Source organism: Pseudopipra pipra, chromosome W (genome assembly GCF_036250125.1).
Source record: "Pseudopipra pipra isolate bDixPip1 chromosome W, bDixPip1.hap1, whole genome shotgun sequence".
Classification (NCBI taxonomy): Eukaryota; Metazoa; Chordata; class Aves; order Passeriformes; family Pipridae; genus Pseudopipra; species Pseudopipra pipra.
The window spans coordinates 59139122-59158888 of NC_087580.1; the positions used below are offsets into that span (position 1 = coordinate 59139122).

Below are 19767 nucleotides of genomic sequence, written 5' to 3' on the forward strand. Positions count from 1 at the left end.
CGCAAGCCTTCCTGGGTGCCACAGGTTTCTGGAGGATGCACATCCCTGAGTACAGCCAAATTGTAAGCCCTCTCTATCTTGTAACCTGCAAGATTTCCATTGGGACCCTGAACAGCAGCAAGCATTTGAACAGATTAGGCAGGATATTGCCCACACTGTAGCCCTTGGGCCAGTCTGGACAGGGCCAGATGTGAAGAATGAACTCTATTCTGCAGCCAGGGATAATGGTCCTTCCTGGAGCCTCTGGCAAAAGATGCCTGGCGAGACCCAAGGCCGTCCATTTGGATTCTGGAGCCGAAGCTACAGAGGTGCTGAGCTGGATGTTCAAGGCACCCTCTATGCATCATGCCACTGATGCTACATGGAGTAAGTGGATCGCTCTGATCACGCAGTGTGCCCATATTGGAAATCCGAATCGCCCTGGGATCCTAGAAATCATCATGAATTGGCCTGAAGGTGAGCACTTCGGTCTAGCAGATGAAGAAGGAGAGCAGGTGGTACGGGCTGAGGAAGCCCCACCATACAATCAACTACCGGAAGAAGAAACACGCTATGCCCATTTTACTGATGGTTCCTGTCGCATTGTAGGGATGAAATGTAAATGGAAAGCAGCTGTATGGAGCCCCACCCAACAAGTTGCAGAAGCTACTGAAGGAGAAGGGGAATTGAGCCAATTTGCAGAGCTCAAAACTGTCCAGTTGGCGTTGGACATTGCTGAACAAGAAAAGTGGCCAAAGCTTTACCTCTGCGCTGACTCGTGGATGGCGGCCAATGCTCTGTGGGGGTGGTTGGACAGATGGAAGAAAGCCAATTGGAAATGTAAAGGGAAACCCATCTGGGCTGCTGATATGTGGCAAGACATTGCTACCCAGGTAGAGAAGCTGATTGTGAGAGTCCGCCCATGTGCCCAAAGGCTGAGCCAATGAGGAACATTGCAACAATGAACAGGCAAACCGAGCTGCACAAGTCAGGGTGTCACAGGTGGATCTGGACTGGCAGCACAAAAGAGAGTTGTTCCTAGCACGGTGGGCCCATGTTGCTTCAGACCATCAGGGCAGAGATTCCACCTATAGATGGGCATGAGACCGAGGGGTGGACTTAACCATGGACACTATTTCCCAGGTTATCCATGACTGTGATACATGCAGTGCTGTTGAACAGGCTAAGAGACTGAAGTCCCTGTGGTATGGTGGACGTTGAAGTAAGTGTAGATACGGGGAGGCCTGGCAGGTTGATTATATCACACTGTCACAAACCTGCCAAGGTAAGCGCTATGTGCTCACCATGGTGGAAGCCACCACTGGATGGCTGGAGATGCATCCAGTGCCCCACGCCACTGCTCGAAATAACATCCTGGGTCCTGTGGCAACACGGCACCCCAGAGGTAATTGAGTCAGATAATGGGACCCATTTCAAGAACAGCTTAGTTACCACCTGGGCGGACTGGACAGAGCAGGGAGCCCGGTTTCAGCCACCTCCTTTTCTTTTCCTGAGAGGAAGCTTTTTTTCCCCACGGGACACCTCACAGAGGACAACTGAAAGAGAGACTGACCTATCTCAGAGTGAGGTATTCTGCTTTCAGGACTGCCTGTGGGAAGAAGGACTCCTTCATCGCTGGCTCTGACGCCATCGGCTGCTGGCTGCTGCAGGCCCATGTGGCTATGAGCAGCTGTTGAACTGCCAGGACAGTCCTGCCTTCCCCCCTCCTTCCCCCCCCCCCCCCCCCGTCCTGGGTTTCTTCCCCTGCACCTGGGGAATTGGGACTTTGTTTTGTTTCTTATGAAAGTTTCTGATTGCACCATTTGTTGTTTATTCAGATTTTGTTAATAAAAAGCTGTTCTTTTCCTTTTCTGCACTTCCACCTGAAGTTTCTTAATTTCTAAGTTGCAATCTTGTTAAACTAAGACACATAGCGAAGCAGACAATGATCTGAGAATAACCAGCTTATTAGAAGACATGACTTTTATTATCTCTGATTATTTGCTTCATTAACCTGTTGATATCAGACACAGATTAGACTAAGATTTTTTCTCCCTGGAACTTGAAATATTTCATTTGGGCCCAGAGACACTGCTGCAAAACAAATTACATACAAAATGGCTGTTCACTTAGGGACTTTGATAAACCAAATACAGAAAAGAAGTTCCAGAATCAACTTTTAGGCAACTTCTAGAAACAACCTGTTTCTGAACAAAACCATTAACACATCTTATTTGCTAGCACTATTACTAATATCCAGTAGTACCTTATTAGATTTCATGTCCTACAATGCTAGGTGTACTGAAGAGCACTCTGGTAAACCTGACTATAGTGCCAGTGCACAGAAGTGAGAGTTAGTAATCTGAGCAGAGACAAGAGAAGAAAGAGAAGACAGATGTGATTTCTCTGAAGCTACACAGCAGATCCAGGGTTTCTAATTCAGCTTTTCTGATTCCAAGACGAATATATCTACCAGCTCTGGTGACTGAATAGACTATAATCTAAACAAAAGTTTATTTTCCCTCCATCAAATATGCTTGTTAATTTCACAATAACACAAAAAGTTTTGCCTTTATGAATTTTAGTAGCATTTATCAGCAACTTTAATTCACATGAAAATCACAATTTTATATTTAAGATATAATGCAAGGGAAACAGTTTGCTGAAAAGGTCCTGAAGATTCATCACCATAAGCTTCTGAAAAGGCCCATGACTTGGAAATTTTCTCAACAAATCTGTGTATTCTTCATAAATCACAGCAGTCTAACTGCTGATCAAACACGTACTTAAAACAAAATACCGTAGCTTTTCAAATTATTTTTTTTATGACAATATAAAGTTTTGAGACAAGGGCATACTAAAAACTCTTAGACATCAGTTTGAGGACAGCAAAAAAATGGGATTGAAACAACTGTAATTAAGAAGGAAGTAAGCATCACTCGGGGAGAGCAAGGAAAAAGTGAAGGAAAGGACAGATGAAAAAAATCAAAATATTTTCACTGACAAGGACAACCCAGTGTTGGAAGGCAGGCAAACACAGGCTATGCATGACTACAGCATGATACTTTGCCTTCAAAGAAACATTCCATGACTAAGAAAAACAAGTTAATATATGAGAGGTAAACTAAATGAGGATTTATACTAAATCTTTTGAAATATTAAAAAAAAGTTATTAGCATGTTGGCAAGCGCCTCTAGGACGTAAGCATCAATTTCAATAAATGACAAAGTTTTTAAGTTCACTGAAGCAATGATGTGTACAAATGCACATGCATATACTTAATGTCACACAGAATTTCCTGGGGGTGTGCTGCTTCATAGAAATGAAAGCTATCAGATTATGAAAGGAAGAAATTTTAAAAGTGTATCATGCTGTCCAAATAAAGCAGATGCACTGGTTCTCTTTTTAATGGCTTTCTGACAGGCCCATGATTAGCCTTGGACAGTGACAATTACTTTCTCAAAAGGGCCAGTATGATTTTTTTGTTTATTTAGGGGTTTTTAATAAAAAGCCAATCATTATTCCTTACTCAAGCAGTTATTATACATTCATTTTTATTGCATTGGGGTTTCCAGATCTTTTGTATTTCAAATATGAAAATTCTCTGCTTAATGTAGAAACATATTTTTAAACTGAAAATGGAATTCCTCATCTGGAGAACAACACCACTGGCTTTTACAGGTTCCTGGACTCATCTACCAAAGGGGTATCAATAACAATAGAGATTGTAGAAAGGGTGCTCACAGGAACCATACCATCACTTTAAGTAAAAGGAGTTACTGCTTTCCTTGGATTAAGGTGGACTTCCCTCCTGCACAAGTAGACCACAAAAAACACTCATAGGGAACTGAATTTCTTTAGTAAAACTGTCAACTTTTTGTATTCCAACAAGAAAATGTAGTTTTCTTTTACATTGAATATTTTTCTCACTAGTTTTATTTTAAGCTTGTACATGTTGAAATATCTGTAATTTGATGCACTACACAGCAAAAAAGTGGAAGTGAATGTGGCTTAAAAGACAAAAATGCATCAGAAGACTATCAGCAGTTGTTTTCTAGGAGATCTAAACACAGAAGAAACACTACATAGTCTACTCCTTTAAATTCTATAATGAAAAACTGTAATGGAAAAACAACTTTAAGGAAGAGAAACTTAACAACCTAACAAATGAATACCTAGAAAGAATTAACAGTGTACACTGATAACCTGAATCTTCCTACTTTCCTCAATCAGTTAAAAGAAAATTCATAGGCAACAGTGTTATAACAATAGTCTTGTCTTTTTACATTATAAGGATGGATACAGAACAATTATTGTAAACTATTTTAAAATAACAGTAGTGAGCACTGAGTCAAGATACAAACAGCAAAAGTATTTGATTGGCCAAATAGTTGTCATTAGTCATACTTACTTTTGAAAGGTGATGTTCAGATGAAAATCCCAAGCCATAGACTGTATTTGCCCTACTGTCTGCCCATTGGCCAAACTTCTGGGATGTTTTTGTAAATGTCATGTTGGGGGTGATAGTGCTATTAATTATTGCCTGAAAAAAAAAGCAATAGTGTTAAAAATGGGGTTCTGTTTTTTGGATTTTTTACAAAAGACTACTCAATATTTGAAAATGCCAGTATTACAGAGAAGTATCTCTGCACACTGAGACAAACGTGCAACTAGGGAACAATTTCTAATTCAATCACAGCTAAAATTACAAAACCATATATTGGCATACATTCTGTAAAAGGAGCAAAAGGAGACGGGCATCTCTGCAATTACAAGTAGTCATTGAATAGTCAGCAAGTCTAAAAAAGAGTCCTTTAAAGCATACACATAGACTAATAAGATCAGAACTAGTGAAGTTGTCTTTTGTCTCACAAGTGTATTTCTTTGTTCCCTAAAGCAATGCCTCTCACGATCCATTTTAAGTTCCACCGTTTCCTTCCCCCATTGCATATGCCATACTCACTGAAAAACATGCGATAAAACAAGAAGCAGAATTTATTTTTAAGCTTTTGCATTGCACAAATCTGGTTTTTCATTTATACATACACAAACGTGACTAACAGTGACAGGGTCATACACCAACTACAGAAGAAGGTGGGATGGGGAAGAGAATCAGAAAAAGGTAAAACCCATGGGATGAGATAAGAAGACTATAATAATTGAAACAAAATAAAATACTTTACTACTATTACTACTAATGATGATAATAATGACAATAACAATAATTGCAATTGAGAGGGTGAGAGATGACTAAGACTCAAGAAAAACAAGTTGTTTTTTCAAAAGAAAATACAATTGCTGACTGATGCCCAGCCAGTCCCCGAGCAGTGATCGGCCCATCCCAGCCAACTCCCCCCAGTTTATATACTGAGCGTGACATTCTATGCTATGGAATATCCCTTTGGCCAGTTTGGGTCAGATGTCTCGGCTATGCTCCCTCCCATTTTGTGCACCTCCTCACTGGTGGAGCATGGGAAAATGAAAAATCCTTGACTTAAGGTAAGCATTACTTAGCAACAACCAAAACATCAGTGTGTTCCCAACATTATTCTCATACTAAATCAAAAACACAGCACTGTACCAACTACTGAGAAGCAAATGAACTCTATCCAAGGCTAAATCAGGACACATGCCAGTTATTGTACTCCAAAGGTTATTGTCAATGAAGCCAGGTAACACCTGAAAAGCGAATTTAAGCAATATAAAGAGTTAAGCACAAAATGTAGAAGCAAGCTTTAGCAAGGCACATAGAATTCAGCATTAGGAAAGCGGAGACAATAAATTCACTGAGGTACAGGTCACTCTGACACAGGAGAACATAAACATGAACAGAAAATGCTAGTACACACAAAAAGAGACATAGGGAGAGGAAACCAAAGAGATAAAGAGAGGGACATGCCAAGAAATTAGGTATTGGTGCCAAATACCGAAACTCTCTGCCAAATTCATAAGGAAGCTACCCAAATTAGGGAAGGTTCAAAAGTTTAGGAGGATGATGATGAAAAGGACATGAGGTTCATGATGAAGGAAGACCGGAACTCCCACCGAAGTTCTCCCCAAATTAAGGACCACGCCTCTAACTCCGCCTCAACTCCACCTGTTATGAATATTAAAAGTAGATGTTGCAATGTAATGAATATTCATAATATATGATGCAATTGCTTAGCAAAAAGTGTATAAAAGTTGGATTGTGTGTTTCTCGAGTTGGAGCAGTTTGTCCAGGGCGACCTGGCTGCTCCCCGGCCGTGAAATAAATACCTCCTGCTTATAGACTGAAATTCTGTCTCTGAGCAGTTTCTCCGCGCCTTGTTTTGGGGCATAAATTGGCATCAATTTGGCGAGCCAGGCAGGAGGGGGGGGTCTTCCTGAGCCAGGACCCAGGGGGCCGGGACGCTCTCAGGGCCCCCCGACTGAATTTTTGTCGGCAGAGTCTCCCAGACCCCTTGGATCTGCGCAACGGTGGACAAGAACCTCTTGCTTCAAATTAAGAGGTATTTATGTTTTGAACTGCAGTTTATAAAGGAAAGTAATTAAGTTGGTGGGGATAGGACGCTATCGCCCAAAAGGGAGCTGAGGGACGCCTCAGCATTAGCCCTAAAGCTGGGTTAGAGTCCCAGGTATTGAAAGTTGCAGGTTAGAGTCCTGCACAGACAGCAGGTTAGAGTCCTGCCAAGAAAGGGTTAGAGTCCCTAAACGGGTTAGAGGCCCGACACTGCAGTGTAAAATTGTCTTTTCTTTGTAATGCTGTGTTCACCCTTTATGTTTCTGTGTCCTGTTTGCAAATGTTCTTGCTCTAATTTACCCTGATCATTCTTTGTTTGTTTGTTTGTTTTGTGTAAGATATTGTCTGGTAATGCATTGGAAACTTTGCTCGACTCAGAAAGTTAACCATTTTTAATTCTTCCGAGGCTGCTTGAGAGTTTCTAGGAGCTTTAGGACCCAGAAAAGCTCCTTGTACTAGCAAAGAATTCTTGGAATGCAGTTTCTCTTGCAAACTGTTCTGGTTTTTGTCAACGAGTAAAACGAAACTAAAATAAGCTATTTAGGTACTGAGAGAGAGTCTCATTTACGATTTCATTGTTTGCAGCAGTTTGTTTGTCTGTTGAAAAAAATTAGATGTTGTGTTTTTCATATACGGTATAGTCCTTGAGACGTCTTTTTAACTCTATATGGGAAATGATTGCAATCTCAGTTCTATAAAAGTGAATAAGCTCTTGCCGGCACGTATAAATCCTAGGATTAAAATCTGTCCTTTCTGTTATTGTTCACTGTATGTTAGAGCTTTGTGTAACAATTGTGGTAAATATATTCTGGGTCCAAGAGGAACACAAGAAATAGCGCTCAATCGTACCCTTACCTTCCACTGTATACGCTGTTGGTCAAATCAAGATTTGGCAGAAACTAAGTGGGTGAGATTTTATTGCTGCCATACTCATAGACAGGTATTTGTAACATCTTGGTTGCATTTTCTGTAAGAAGTGTGTTTTATAGTTTGCAGCAACATCCTGTGAGTTTGTGGTGACATAAATCGGACAGCCGACAGCAAAGCCATATCTCTCGGTCTGCGGCGCCATCTCGCGACCTTGCTTGGTAACGCAGATTGCTCAGATAGAAACCAGAAGGTAGGAAAGTTCTCCTATATCAAGTGTGCAAGTGTGAATGTGAGTGTGATTGAGACGCGGCTCTGCTGCGGGGCGAGTGGGAGTCCCGCTCTGCGGTTCCTGTTCTCCGCGAGGAGCCAGGCCAGAAACGGACGAAGCGATTGGAGATTGCGTACATGAAGTGTTGGGGCAGAATCAGAAATACTCTAAGACGGTGGAATAGGATAAGGAAAGTATTGCGATTTAAAGTAGAATTTACTGACATACCGAAAGCTACACAGTGTGAATACGTTAGTGGAAGCCTAGCCCAATTGGACATAGAAGCACGGATTCAGAGACAAGAATTGCTTGACATAATAGAATATCACGTAAAGGAATTCATAAGAAAAATAGAAAAGGAGAGTGGGAGGTTGGGATACGATCCTCTAGTATTAGAAGAGTTTCTTGGTTGGACACCCGTTTGGGAACACGATCCCCAGATTAGCTGGTATATTACTGACGCACAGATAGTAGAAAAATCTGGAAGAGCACCCTATAGGTTTGTCTGATAAGCCCCTACCTCTCACAAACCTTATCCATCACTACATCACCAGGCCCTACGATAATAATGGGAAGCCAGCAAAGTAAGGACATAAAAATGAAAACCCCCCTGGGGTGTATCCTAAAGCATTGGAGAGATCTAGGGGGAGCCCCAGGAGGAAACATAAGCAAGAAAACACTCCTAAAATACTGCACTCAATGGTGGCCTTTGTACAAACTAGATGATGACGAGAAATGGCCACCTGAAGGGACAATAAATTATAATACTATTTTACAGCTTATGTTGTTCCTTCGTCGATTAGGAAAGTGGGATGAAGTGATTTATTGTGACATGTTTTTTACACTGAGGAACAAACCGGAGTGGCAGAGAGAATGTGGAGTAAATGTAGCACCACAAGACCCCTTAGTCTTGGCCTTAGAAAAGGATAAGAAAAATCTGAAACCAAAGGAACGCTGTTGTGATGCTTGCAGCATCGGACAACAGTGTCTTAAATTAAAAAGAAGGGACAGTGAAGAAGAAAGTAGAATAAGCTTATGGGAGTATCAACCATATGCTCCAGGATACGGGATACCACGCCCAAAGCGGAAAGAAGGTGAAAAAGACACTAGCCTGTTAGGAGATATTTCACTGGAGCTAGGGAGATTTAAGACCAGGTATAGCCCTCAAAAATCAGGAGACAGCTGGGAGGAAGACAGCCCATCGAAATTAGAGAGCCCTCAAGGAGAAAGCAGCTCGCAGGGGCTGAGTAGTCCACAAGGATCAGAAAGTTACAGAGAGGAGAGCGATAAAGAGAAGAGTAGCCCCACGAGACCAGAAGATTATGGAGAAGAGGGTGGCACATCGAAACCAAAGGACAGCAGGAATAGGGATACCAGTACACCGAGAAAAGAAGACAGTATCTACAGAGTGGAAAGTAGTACACCAAGAGATGCTAGTTATGAGAATGAAAGTAGCCCACCAAGACTAAGAGGTAACGAAAAAGAGGGCGATTCCCCCAAGGTAGGATGTAGTGGCATTATTATTCAAGGGGAAAAGGAAGACAACACCCAAAGGTTAAACATAGTGATTCAAATAGATGATAAGAGAGATACCAGAGGGACAGAAGAAGACGAAGAGAGCAGCCCCGGACAAGCTGAGCGTCGACAGCGTCTCCTCCAAACCCAGAAAGAGAGGCGGCTAGACTGTGTGAACCATGCCAGAAGGTTGGCAGAAGATGACTGGGCAGGAACGGGGAGTGAAGACGAGGAACCGAAACGGGGAAAGAGAAAAGAAAAAAGAAAGAATAGAATAGATACTGGGGCCCAAGAAGAAGACCCTGGGGAAGGAACTAGTCACCTACACTATACTAGATCTGTAGCACGAAAAGAGGCAAGAGAAAGGATCGGGGGAAGTCATACAATAGCTCCCCTCCGACGGATAATGCCTATCGCAGGAGACCAGGGACGAGTAAAGGTGCCATTTACAACGAGTGATTTGAACAGCTGGAGAGAAGAAGCCCGGAATTTTAGGAAAAATCCAGAAGGGGTAGCTAAGAGGTTCGAGTTAATTGCAAAGAACCTAGACATTGACTGGAATGATATAGAAGTAATGCTATCAGAATTAACAGAAACGGAAAAGGAACTAGTATTAAAAACGGGGAGAGATCATGCCAGCATGTTCCCTGAAGAGTTAGAAGTTGTATTTCCAAGTAGAAATCCGGAGTGGGATCCAAACAACCCCGATTCTTATGGGAAACTGGTGCAATATAGGAAGCTAATAGCATTAGGTCTGCGGAAAGCAATACCTAAAGCCATTAACTGGGCAGCTTTGTATGATGTTAGACAGGGAAAGGATGAAAGTCCCTCAGAATTTCTGGATAGACTCAGGACCGCCATGAGACAATATACACCCCTAGACCCAGCATCAGAAGAAGGGAGACAACAGCTACTAGGATTGGTAATGGGGCAGTGTACTCCCGACATTAGAAGGAAATTACAAAAACTTAAACATCCAGCAAATAGAGATCTAGAGACATTGATGAATGAGGCCTGGGAAGTATACAACAACAGAGAAAAAGAAGAGAAAAAGAAGGAAGATAAGAGAATTGCTCGAGTCGTGGCAGTAGCAGTGGCAACTCAAAACGCAAAATTCCCAGATGCAGGTGCCAGGGGTAGAGGTCGTGGTTACCCTATGAGGGGGAGAGGGGGATTCAAGCCCCAACCCATCAGAGTAGGACCGGATCAATGCTCCAATTGCTTCCAGATAGGCCATTGGAAACGAGACTGTCCCCAGCTAAGAGAAAGGCTTGCAAACACTGCCATTGCACATCAGAGCAGTGACTGAGGGGGACCGGTGAGTCGTTCCCTAGCAGACCCACTGGTTAAAATGGAGCTAGGGGAAGGTGAAAGAGAATTAGATTTTCTGATTGATACAGGAGCAACATTTTCAGTTTTAAATCAAGAACTAGTACCAAAGAGTGATGAGTTTGTACAAGTTGTGGGAGCAACAGGCCAACCAGAAAAAGCTTACTTCCTAAAACCTATTAAATATAAAATTGGAAAGCAAATGGGGATCCATCAATTTCTATATTTACCAAATTCTCCAAAGCCTTTACTAGGAAGGGATTTACTGGAAAATTTGGGAGCCGTAATAAAATTCAACAAAGACAAACTCGAATTCCAGGTAAATGAAGAACAACTGATTGCAGCTTTAAGTCTGACAATCAGTTGCATAGAACCAAAACCTGAGAGTCGTAATATCGAACGGATTATGAGCGAGGCATACCCATTGGTATGGGCCACTGATGTACCTGGGAAATCCAAACAGGCAACACCTATTGCTATTGAACTTATACCTGGAGCAAGACCAGTGGTAAGAAAGCAGTACCCACTGAGATTAGAAGATAGGAAAGGGATTGAACCCATAATTAGAAAATTCTTAGAGTTAAGGTTATTAATAGAATGTGAATCAGATTATAACACACCAATCCTGCCAGTTAAGAAACCAAATGGAACTTATAGACTGGTTCAAGATTTAAGAGCTGTGAATGCCATAACAAAAACACTACATCCAGTAGTAGCCAATCCTTACACACTCCTAACCAAGTTAAAAGACAATTTGATTTGGTTCACAGTATTGGATCTAAAAGACGCATTCTTTTGCCTTCCCTTAGCCCCCGAAAGCCAAAAGATTTTTGCCTTTGAATGGGAATCTGTGAGCAAAGGGAGAAAAACTCAATTAACCTGGACAGTGTTACCTCAAGGCTATAAGAACAGCCCAACAATTTTTGGGAATCAATTGGCCAAAGAATTAGAACAATGGGAAAGGCCACAGGGAGATGGTACTCTTCTTCAATACGTGGACGATCTACTAATAGCAACTGAGTCAGAAGAAGAGTGTGTTAAATGGACTATTTCTCTGTTGAATTTCTTGGGTTTAAGTGGATATCGAGTCTCTCAACAGAAAGCGCAGCTAGTGCAAGAAAAGGTAGTATACCTGGGATATGAGATCTCCAGAGGACAACGATCTCTAGGAACAGCAAGGAAAGAAGCCATCTGTCAGATGCCCAAACCGGAAACGGTGAGAGATCTACGAGCCTTTCTGGGAATGACAGGTTGGTGTCGCTTATGGATCTACCAATATGGGGTACTCGCCAAGCCATTGTATGATTTATTAAAAGAAGCTAAGAGTATCCTGGTTTGGACTCCCGAAGCAGAGGGAGCTTTTAAGAGACTGAAACAAGAACTCATGAGAGCCCCGGCTTTGGGCCTCCCTGATGTAACAAAACCATTCTGGCTGTTCTCTCATGAACGGCAAGGGATGGCTTTGGGAGTCTTGGCGCAACAGTTGGGACCACACAAAAGAGCTGTGGCCTATTTCTCCAAACAGCTGGATGAAGTAAGCAAAGGATGGCCCAGCTGTTTGAAAGCGGTGGCCGCAGTGATCATAAATATAGAAGAGGCCAGAAAACTCACGATGGGCTAGAAAATGACTGTATTAGTGTCCCACACTGTGTCTGCTGTACTAGAACAAAAGGGTGGCCATTGGTTGTCGCCTTCCAGATTCCTAAAGTACCAAGCAATCCTAGCTGAATCAGATGACGTAACCATTCAAGTAACTAACATTGTGAATCCAGCCTCATTTCTAGAAGGAAGAATGTCAGCAGAACCAATAGAGCATGACTGCCTAGAAACCATCGAAGCAGTCTACTCCAGTCGCCCGGATCTCAAAGAAGAGCCATTAGAAGATGCAGACAACTGGTTCTCGGACGGCAGTAGCTTCGTGAAGCAAGGAGTAAGGATGGCAGGCTATGCAGTGACCACAACGGAAGAGGTAATCGAATCAAATCCTTTACCTGCAGGGACCTCAGCCCAAAAGGCAGAACTAATAGCTCTCACCCGAGCTCTGGAATTAGCAGAAGGCATACGAATTAATATTTGGACAGACTCTAAGTATGCCTTCTCCGTCGTGCATGCTCATGGAGCAATTTGGAAAGAAAGAGGACTGCTAACTGCTCAAGGGAAAACAGTCAAACATGCAGAAGAAATTCTACGATTGTTAGAAGCAGTCCAGCTCCCAACACAAGTGGCCATAATGCATTGCAAGGGACACCTGAAAGGTAACACTGTTCCAGAAATAGGAAATAGGAGAGTTGATGCAGAAGCTAAATTAGCTGCTGCAAGAACTGAGGAAGTGGTTATAACAGCTCTAATACCAGGGGAACTAGATACTGACTTCCAACCAAATTATCAAGACTCAGATCATAGGTGGATTCAAAAGAACAAAGGTAAATTGTTGGATAATGGATGGGGCCAATTAGAAACAGGACAGCTAATAATACCAGAGAAATTAATGTGGCAATTTGTAAAAACAGAACACGAGAAGGCACATTGGAGTTTAGATCCACTTTATCAGTATTTACGAACTAGAATAGCAGGACCAAAATTATTCACTACCATAAAACAGGTTACATCCCAGTGCGAACGATGCCTGAAGAATAACCCAAATACAGGGACCAAGATACACCAAGGGGCAATAGATCGAGGTAAATTCCCAGGTGAAGCATGGCAAATTGATTTCTCTGAACTCCCAAGAAAAGGGGGGTATCGGTATCTATTGGTACTAACTGATACATTTTCTGGGTGGCCTGAAGCGTTCCCCTGTAGAACAAACAAAGAGAGAGAAGTAACTAAAGTCTTACTAAATGAAATTATACCACGGTTTGGAGTACCAAGAAGTATATCCTCAGACAGAGGTTCACATTTTTGTGCAAAGGTTGTGAGAGCAATAAGCAAAGCACTGCAAATTAAATGGCAATTGCATACGCCCTACAGGCCACAAGCCAGTGGGCAAGTGGAAAAGATGAATCATCTTATTAAACAACAAATTGCTAAAATATGCCAAGAAACTAACTTACAATGGTATCAGGCTCTGCCTATTGCTCTGATTAGATTGAGAGTTAAACCTCGATCGAAAGAAAGGTTGAGCCCATTTGAAATTCTGTATGGTAGACCTTATGCTATGCAGATTGTAAATAGCGATGCTGTAGACCAAATAGGCAATCAATATATATATGATTATGTAATTGCTGTGGGGAAACATTTTGATAAAAATGCCACGATAGTAATAGAACACCAGCCCAAGCAACCTGACTGTAAATTGCATCCATTTAACCCCGGTGATTGGGTGTATGTTAAGAATCTTTTAGGAAAACCCCTACAAGAAAAGTGGGAGGGACCTTTCCAAGTGCTGCTGACCACCTTCACCGCGGTTAGGATCAAGGAACGACCTACATGGATTCACTACTCTCGAGTCAAGAAAGCTCCAGAAGATAAGCAAGAAAACTCCACATCATGAAGCCGACGTCCTTCCAAATTACTTCGACCTGGACCGTTGGACTTTTGATAAGTATAGTTTTGTCCCAAAACTCTACTTCTGAAGGACCGTGGTCTAATGCTTACATAGAAGTACATTTCGGTGATTCCGAAGGTGATTTCCCAGAAATGGAGGTTTATATTTTACATAACAAGCAACCTTACACGCCAGACCAAGGCTATCTCATAGCACAAAAGGGAGACCAATTTCAAATAGGGTGTCGAGAAGTTGAGGGACTAATAGGAAAAACAGATAAATTAACACTGATAATTAAATTCTGGCCAGATGAATCTAAACAGGATTTAATCACTTATAGCCAAGTAAAAAGAGGTCAGCCCATTGTTTGGATTCAACGGACAGGACCAATCTCATGTCAGTGGGATAGTTTTGAAGGGGGCAGAGCACAATGTGAAATTCTATTCGAGTTAAATCACTCAGTGACATTCACCTGTAATAGGGAAGCCAAAATCCCTAAACCCATTCCTGAGGGAAGCTCTCCAGGTGGTTACACCGTTATAAAAAGAATTTCACTAGCCAAAGACCCAATTGTGAACCCATCTCGTGAAATCACTCCACAAGTAGAATGTAGAAGAATACATAATTTCACTTTGATAGGACCTCAAGTAATAAGACAGTCAAACGAGTTGAAGTTACTACTAGATCCTACATATTCTCTAAAGAAGGTACAGATGAACATTCAGACAGACATTACACACTTACAAGAAGATTGCCAGCCGTTCGTAAAGCAAAGCCTCAAAGGCTGGAATGCCTGGTTAGCGACTAGGACACTTCACAAACGAACACAAAGAGATATAAGTGGATGGGTTGGCACAGGGTTTGGTATAATGAACACCATAGACCAAGAGGTATTACTAAATAAGTTGAGTACCGTCACTTCCAATCTAGGTAAGCTTAAAGTACCTTTAAGCTCATCTATGCTAACTTTAGCAGAAACACAATCCTTAGTAGTTAAATTGATGGTTCTAGTAGCTGACCACACCGCTGAAGATTTTGTCAAAATTGCTGATTACGCTGGAGATATTAGCAAAGAAGTTGCACTTGCTATCCAGTGCGTTCAAACACAACAATGGATACAGTCAGTAGCGGCAGGAATATTGAGAGAAGGGATGTCAGGTATACTACCTCAAGAAATAAGAGAAACAATATTAAGAGATAGCTCCACTACACGATTTGAAATAGACCACCAGGCTTGGTGGCAATTAGTTAATTTTACTTATGATCCACAACAAGAACATGTTGAGGCCTATGTCCTCACCATCAGCGCTGCGGAAGAGAGAGCTATCTTCCCCATTCTAACATTAGGAACTATACATCAAGATGTCATTGTCAGACCTGTAGATCATAATGTCTGGGCAAACTATGACAACACTAAGAACAAGTGGCAATCAATTAGCACAGAAGCATGTATTCCTAAAGGACAGTTAGGTTATATTTGCGAAAATGCCATAGTAGAAGCTGAAGACTTATGCTTAGATGCTGAAGACAGTATATGCACTTTTGAAATGCTTCCGCACAATAGAACCCGATCACAAGTATTCTATATAGGAAATGGATGCGCTTGTATTAGAACCCCTTGTGTTGATGTAGTTATAGATAATTGTCTTGAAGTGACTAATGATACTAACTTTTGTATATGTAACTTCACCAAAATTGTAGGTTGTGACTTTAGCTATACTGCACCCATAACCACACAGCAGTTAATCGAAGCTGAGTACACTTTGTATCATGAAGTACCCAAACTACAGATAGGCATGGATACTAAGCTTCTCAAAGAAATGCTTATGCATCCTGAAGTAAGAAAGTTAGCTCAAAAGGTGAATCAAACGACCCAACGCATGGTGTGGCAAGTAGAGCATAATTCAGAAGGTATAAAGGATATCTTGACGAAAGTTGCACAAGTAGGTCAACATCACTGGTGGGACATTTTCACAGGATACTCTCCAACAGCAACTCAAGTCTTTCACTACCTAGTACACCCCATATTGATTATAGCTATAGGCATGTTCTTATTAACCCTCATGAACATATGCCTGTGGTGCAAGTTAAGGTCCATGGTCAAGAGAACCCAAATGATCTGGGCAATGATAAAAGCATATCAGCGCCCTTTAGGATTAGAACTTGACGAAGGAATTCGTAAGTTCTAAGAAAAGGGGGGAAATGAAGCCAGGTAACACCTGAAAAGCGAATTTAAGCAATATAAAGAGTTAAGCACAAAATGTAGAAGCAAGCTTTAGCAAGGCACATAGAATTCAGCATTAGGAAAGCGGAGACAATAAATTCACTGAGGTACAGGTCACTCTGACACAGGAGAACATAAACATGAACAGAAAATGCTAGTACACACAAAAAGAGACATAGGGAGAGGAAACCAAAGAGATAAAGAGAGGGACATGCCAAGAAATTAGGTATTGGTGCCAAATACCGAAACTCTCTGCCAAATTCATAAGGAAGCTACCCAAATTAGGGAAGGTTCAAAAGTTTAGGAGGATGATGATGAAAAGGACATGAGGTTCATGATGAAGGAAGACCGGAACTCCCACCGAAGTTCTCCCCAAATTAAGGACCACGCCTCTAACTCCGCCTCAACTCCACCTGTTATGAATATTAAAAGTAGATGTTGCAATGTAATGAATATTCATAATATATGATGTAATTGCTTAGCAAAAAGTGTATAAAAGTTGGATTGTGTGTTTCTCGAGTTGGAGCAGTTTGTCCAGGGCGACCTGGCTGCTCCCCGGCCGTGAAATAAATACCTCCTGCTTATAGACTGAAATTCTGTCTCTGAGCAGTTTCTCCGCGCCTTGTTTTGGGGCATAAATTGGCATCATCAACATGGGTCCTACTGTCTCACAATACAGAGTTGGGAATCTTTTGAACATCAGTGCGCATGTGCTTTGTTCTGCTTCCATGAAACCATAACCCCTGCCTTACTCCCAGCAGTTCAAAGACAGTGATTACTGTAGAATCCTAGAGCAGCAACAAAATTCACAGGGTCCAAACCAACTTCTCTGTTGATAAAGATAAAGAAATCTTAGTTTTCTTCTTTGAATAGCAGGAACTGGAATGACGCATAGACAATAACAACATTTTCTCAGGATGGTAACAGTGAGAAACTTCAGCATCAGAGAGACTGAGTGTGGGAACAAGTTAAGCCAGCAGCACCTGCATTCAGTTAATTAGGATCAAAACTGAGTGTTTTGGCCTTGACTGGTGTTTTTGATAGAGTGCTGTGTTCTCAAAGTGGAACATGGTTTAACGGTCTGAATGCTGTGCATGTCTTTCCTGTTGCTGAAAACAGTCAAACGTGTGAATGTGTGGAGTCAAAACACTAGTTTAGCAAGATCCTGGGAATTCTGGTTAACTGAATGACAACACCAGGTGCTGTTTACAAAGGAACCCTAATAAAAGGGGAACACTGAAAAGGATTGGCGGACAAATCCCGAAATCAAACTCTGGGTGGTGTGCAGCTCCATTTCTTCTCAATGCCCATATTTGCCATTTCTGGTGACCTCGACATGCGACCTGTGTTACAGGACCCTTTTTCAGCGCCCATGACTCAATGGAGGTGGTAAGTGCCAGCATTTCATCCCGTTAGCGGAGCCTGCAGGACAGGAATCTGTGGAGTCATCTAGTAATACTGGGGCAGGGAATTTCCCAAGAACACAGACTTTATTTGAAGATTTTGCAATGGATACTGATAGCAGCAGGACATAAGGTTACAGATGAGCAATTGGAACATTTACTTTTGTGCATGCTTTGCAACTGTTGAGAGCAACAGAGTCTGATATAGGGACAAAGGGACAATGATGGCAATATTATATTTAAATTTGGACACCTTGAAAATACACTCTTTTAGACTTGTTGGATGACCTCTTCGGGGAGAAGGAAAATGTATTACCTGCCATTTCTATCTGCTCTGCTGATCGGCCTGTTTATATCCCCCACTGATGGGGGCTTTAGGACCTCTGGTGAGGGGTCTGTCTTCTACCTTTACTAATAGTAATCTCCCTCCGGCGGGAGGGTTCTCTCTCCTGCCTTTAATCATGGTAATTTACCTCCTGCGGGGGCTTCTCCCGCCCCATCCTTAATCATGGCACTTTTCATGAAACGTAACTGCTTTTGGCTGCGGTCTGCCGCGCCAGGGCCGAGCCGCCGCGTGGGATGCCACTAGGGGCAGTGGGGCCTGAGTAGTGGCAGGGGCAGCCAAAGGAATCAGTGCCGCCCAACACTACCCCTCATCCCACCTCCCCCCTGCGTGCCGCCCAGTACCCCAGTGGCAGCTCTGGTAGCAGCGGCAGCCAGAAAAAATCATCGCCCAGCCGCTTTGTCTCCCCCACCCCGCACCGCCGTGGCGGCCTCCCACTTCCCCCCCGAGCCTCCTAGCTCCACGGTTGCCAAGGTGTCGGGCTTGAATTTCAACCACAAAACCGAAAGAAGAGGAGCAAGGAGAGAAAGAAAGGAAGGGGAAAGAAAAAAAAAAAAAGGTGGGAGCTTGGATGCATGAATCATTGAATCTATTTGATAATTTAAGTGCCTATAACTTTGTTCTTGGTAACTTTAAAAAGGGAAGTTATTTATACAGTTTTGTGCTTTAAACCAACAAGCACCTAGTCCTAGGTACGTGTACAATTAGATGCACTCACGCGCATACCATAGTCGAGATTTAAAGAAAAAAGTTAAGAATAATACTATAATGGAGGAAAAAAAATGTTAAAATTTCAGATTGATTGATTGATTTATGCCTGTGTCAGGGACCTGAGTCGTGTCTGAGACTCTGCCATAGTTGGTCCGTGGTTGTGCTCGTCCATGTGGCATGGGAAAATATTGTATAGTTTCACTGTTGGGAACTTGGCTTTTGGAAAAGAAACAACAGAGCCGTTGTTGGCACGGAGTTGGTATCATAAGCCATTGTGGTCTCAGTTCGTGCGCTGGCCACACGTGAGCCGATGTCACAATTGGAAAATTCCACTCCTGTGAGGGGGATATAAGAGGTGGTTCTGGGTTGGACAGGGGGAGGATGAGATGCACACTGCTTTGATCCAGGGGATGCCCTGAAAGGTGCATTGCCTGCCTGCCCCTCCCGCCGAGTACCATGCTCCATCTCCTTCTCCTGCTCAGCAGCTTTTCAGAAATTCAGGGGTCAGTATGTATTAATTGCTATTGCAATAGGATTAAGTTGTTTTGCTTACACCCTTTGTGTCTCAGCATTTGTGATTTTGGGAATCCTCACAAACCTAGAACAATGCCAGATTATTTGTTGTCTTAAATTATGTACATGTAGATTGTTTTGATATGTGTTTAAATCTTCCACGAAAATACAACTGATAGAAAACAATGTAACAAAGAAAAAAAAGAAAGAAAAAAAGAAAAGACAAAACCCCCTTAAATATAATCTTATCACCTGTGCCTATCCCAGGTGCAAGAAATGTGTACTCTGTATTAAAAACCATACTTTTAAAACAAAAAAGGGGGAATATGACACCCCTGGAGCAATTAGACAAAGCTGTATTTACCTTTAATTTTTTATGTTTGGATTAATAAGTATTGTACAAAAACCCACAAGAAGATACCTAATGACAAGGTCGTATCTAGTTGTTAGTATGGGGAAGGGGTATGCTTGTGTTTTGTCTCCCGCAGGCTTCCAGCACATTTGATGCAACCTTATCATGAGTGGGACAGACCTGACACGGAATCCAATTCTGCAGATGCAGAGGCTGTCCCTCAGAGACTCCCAGGAGGAGACCAGTGAATGCTGAGCAGCGCAAGGCCTGC

At 42.2% G+C, this 19767-nt stretch overlaps 2 protein-coding genes across 2 annotated transcripts in view; one reads left to right on the forward strand and one right to left on the reverse strand.

The window, feature by feature from the left end:
• The window catches only part of LOC135405146 (homer protein homolog 1-like), a 230163-nt gene that overhangs the window by 127738 nt on the left and 82658 nt on the right, over window positions 1–19767 (reverse strand). Inside the window, exon 3 of the mRNA XM_064639855.1 lies at window positions 4391–4522. Coding sequence (XP_064495925.1) covers window positions 4391–4522 — 132 coding nt within the window. The remainder of the gene's footprint in view (window positions 1–4390; window positions 4523–19767) is intronic.
• LOC135405167 (uncharacterized) lies at window positions 7609–10443 on the forward strand. The gene has a single exon (XM_064639871.1). It carries the CDS (start codon window positions 8188–8190, stop codon window positions 10441–10443), a length of 2256 nt encoding a protein of 751 aa, XP_064495941.1. The 5' UTR covers window positions 7609–8187.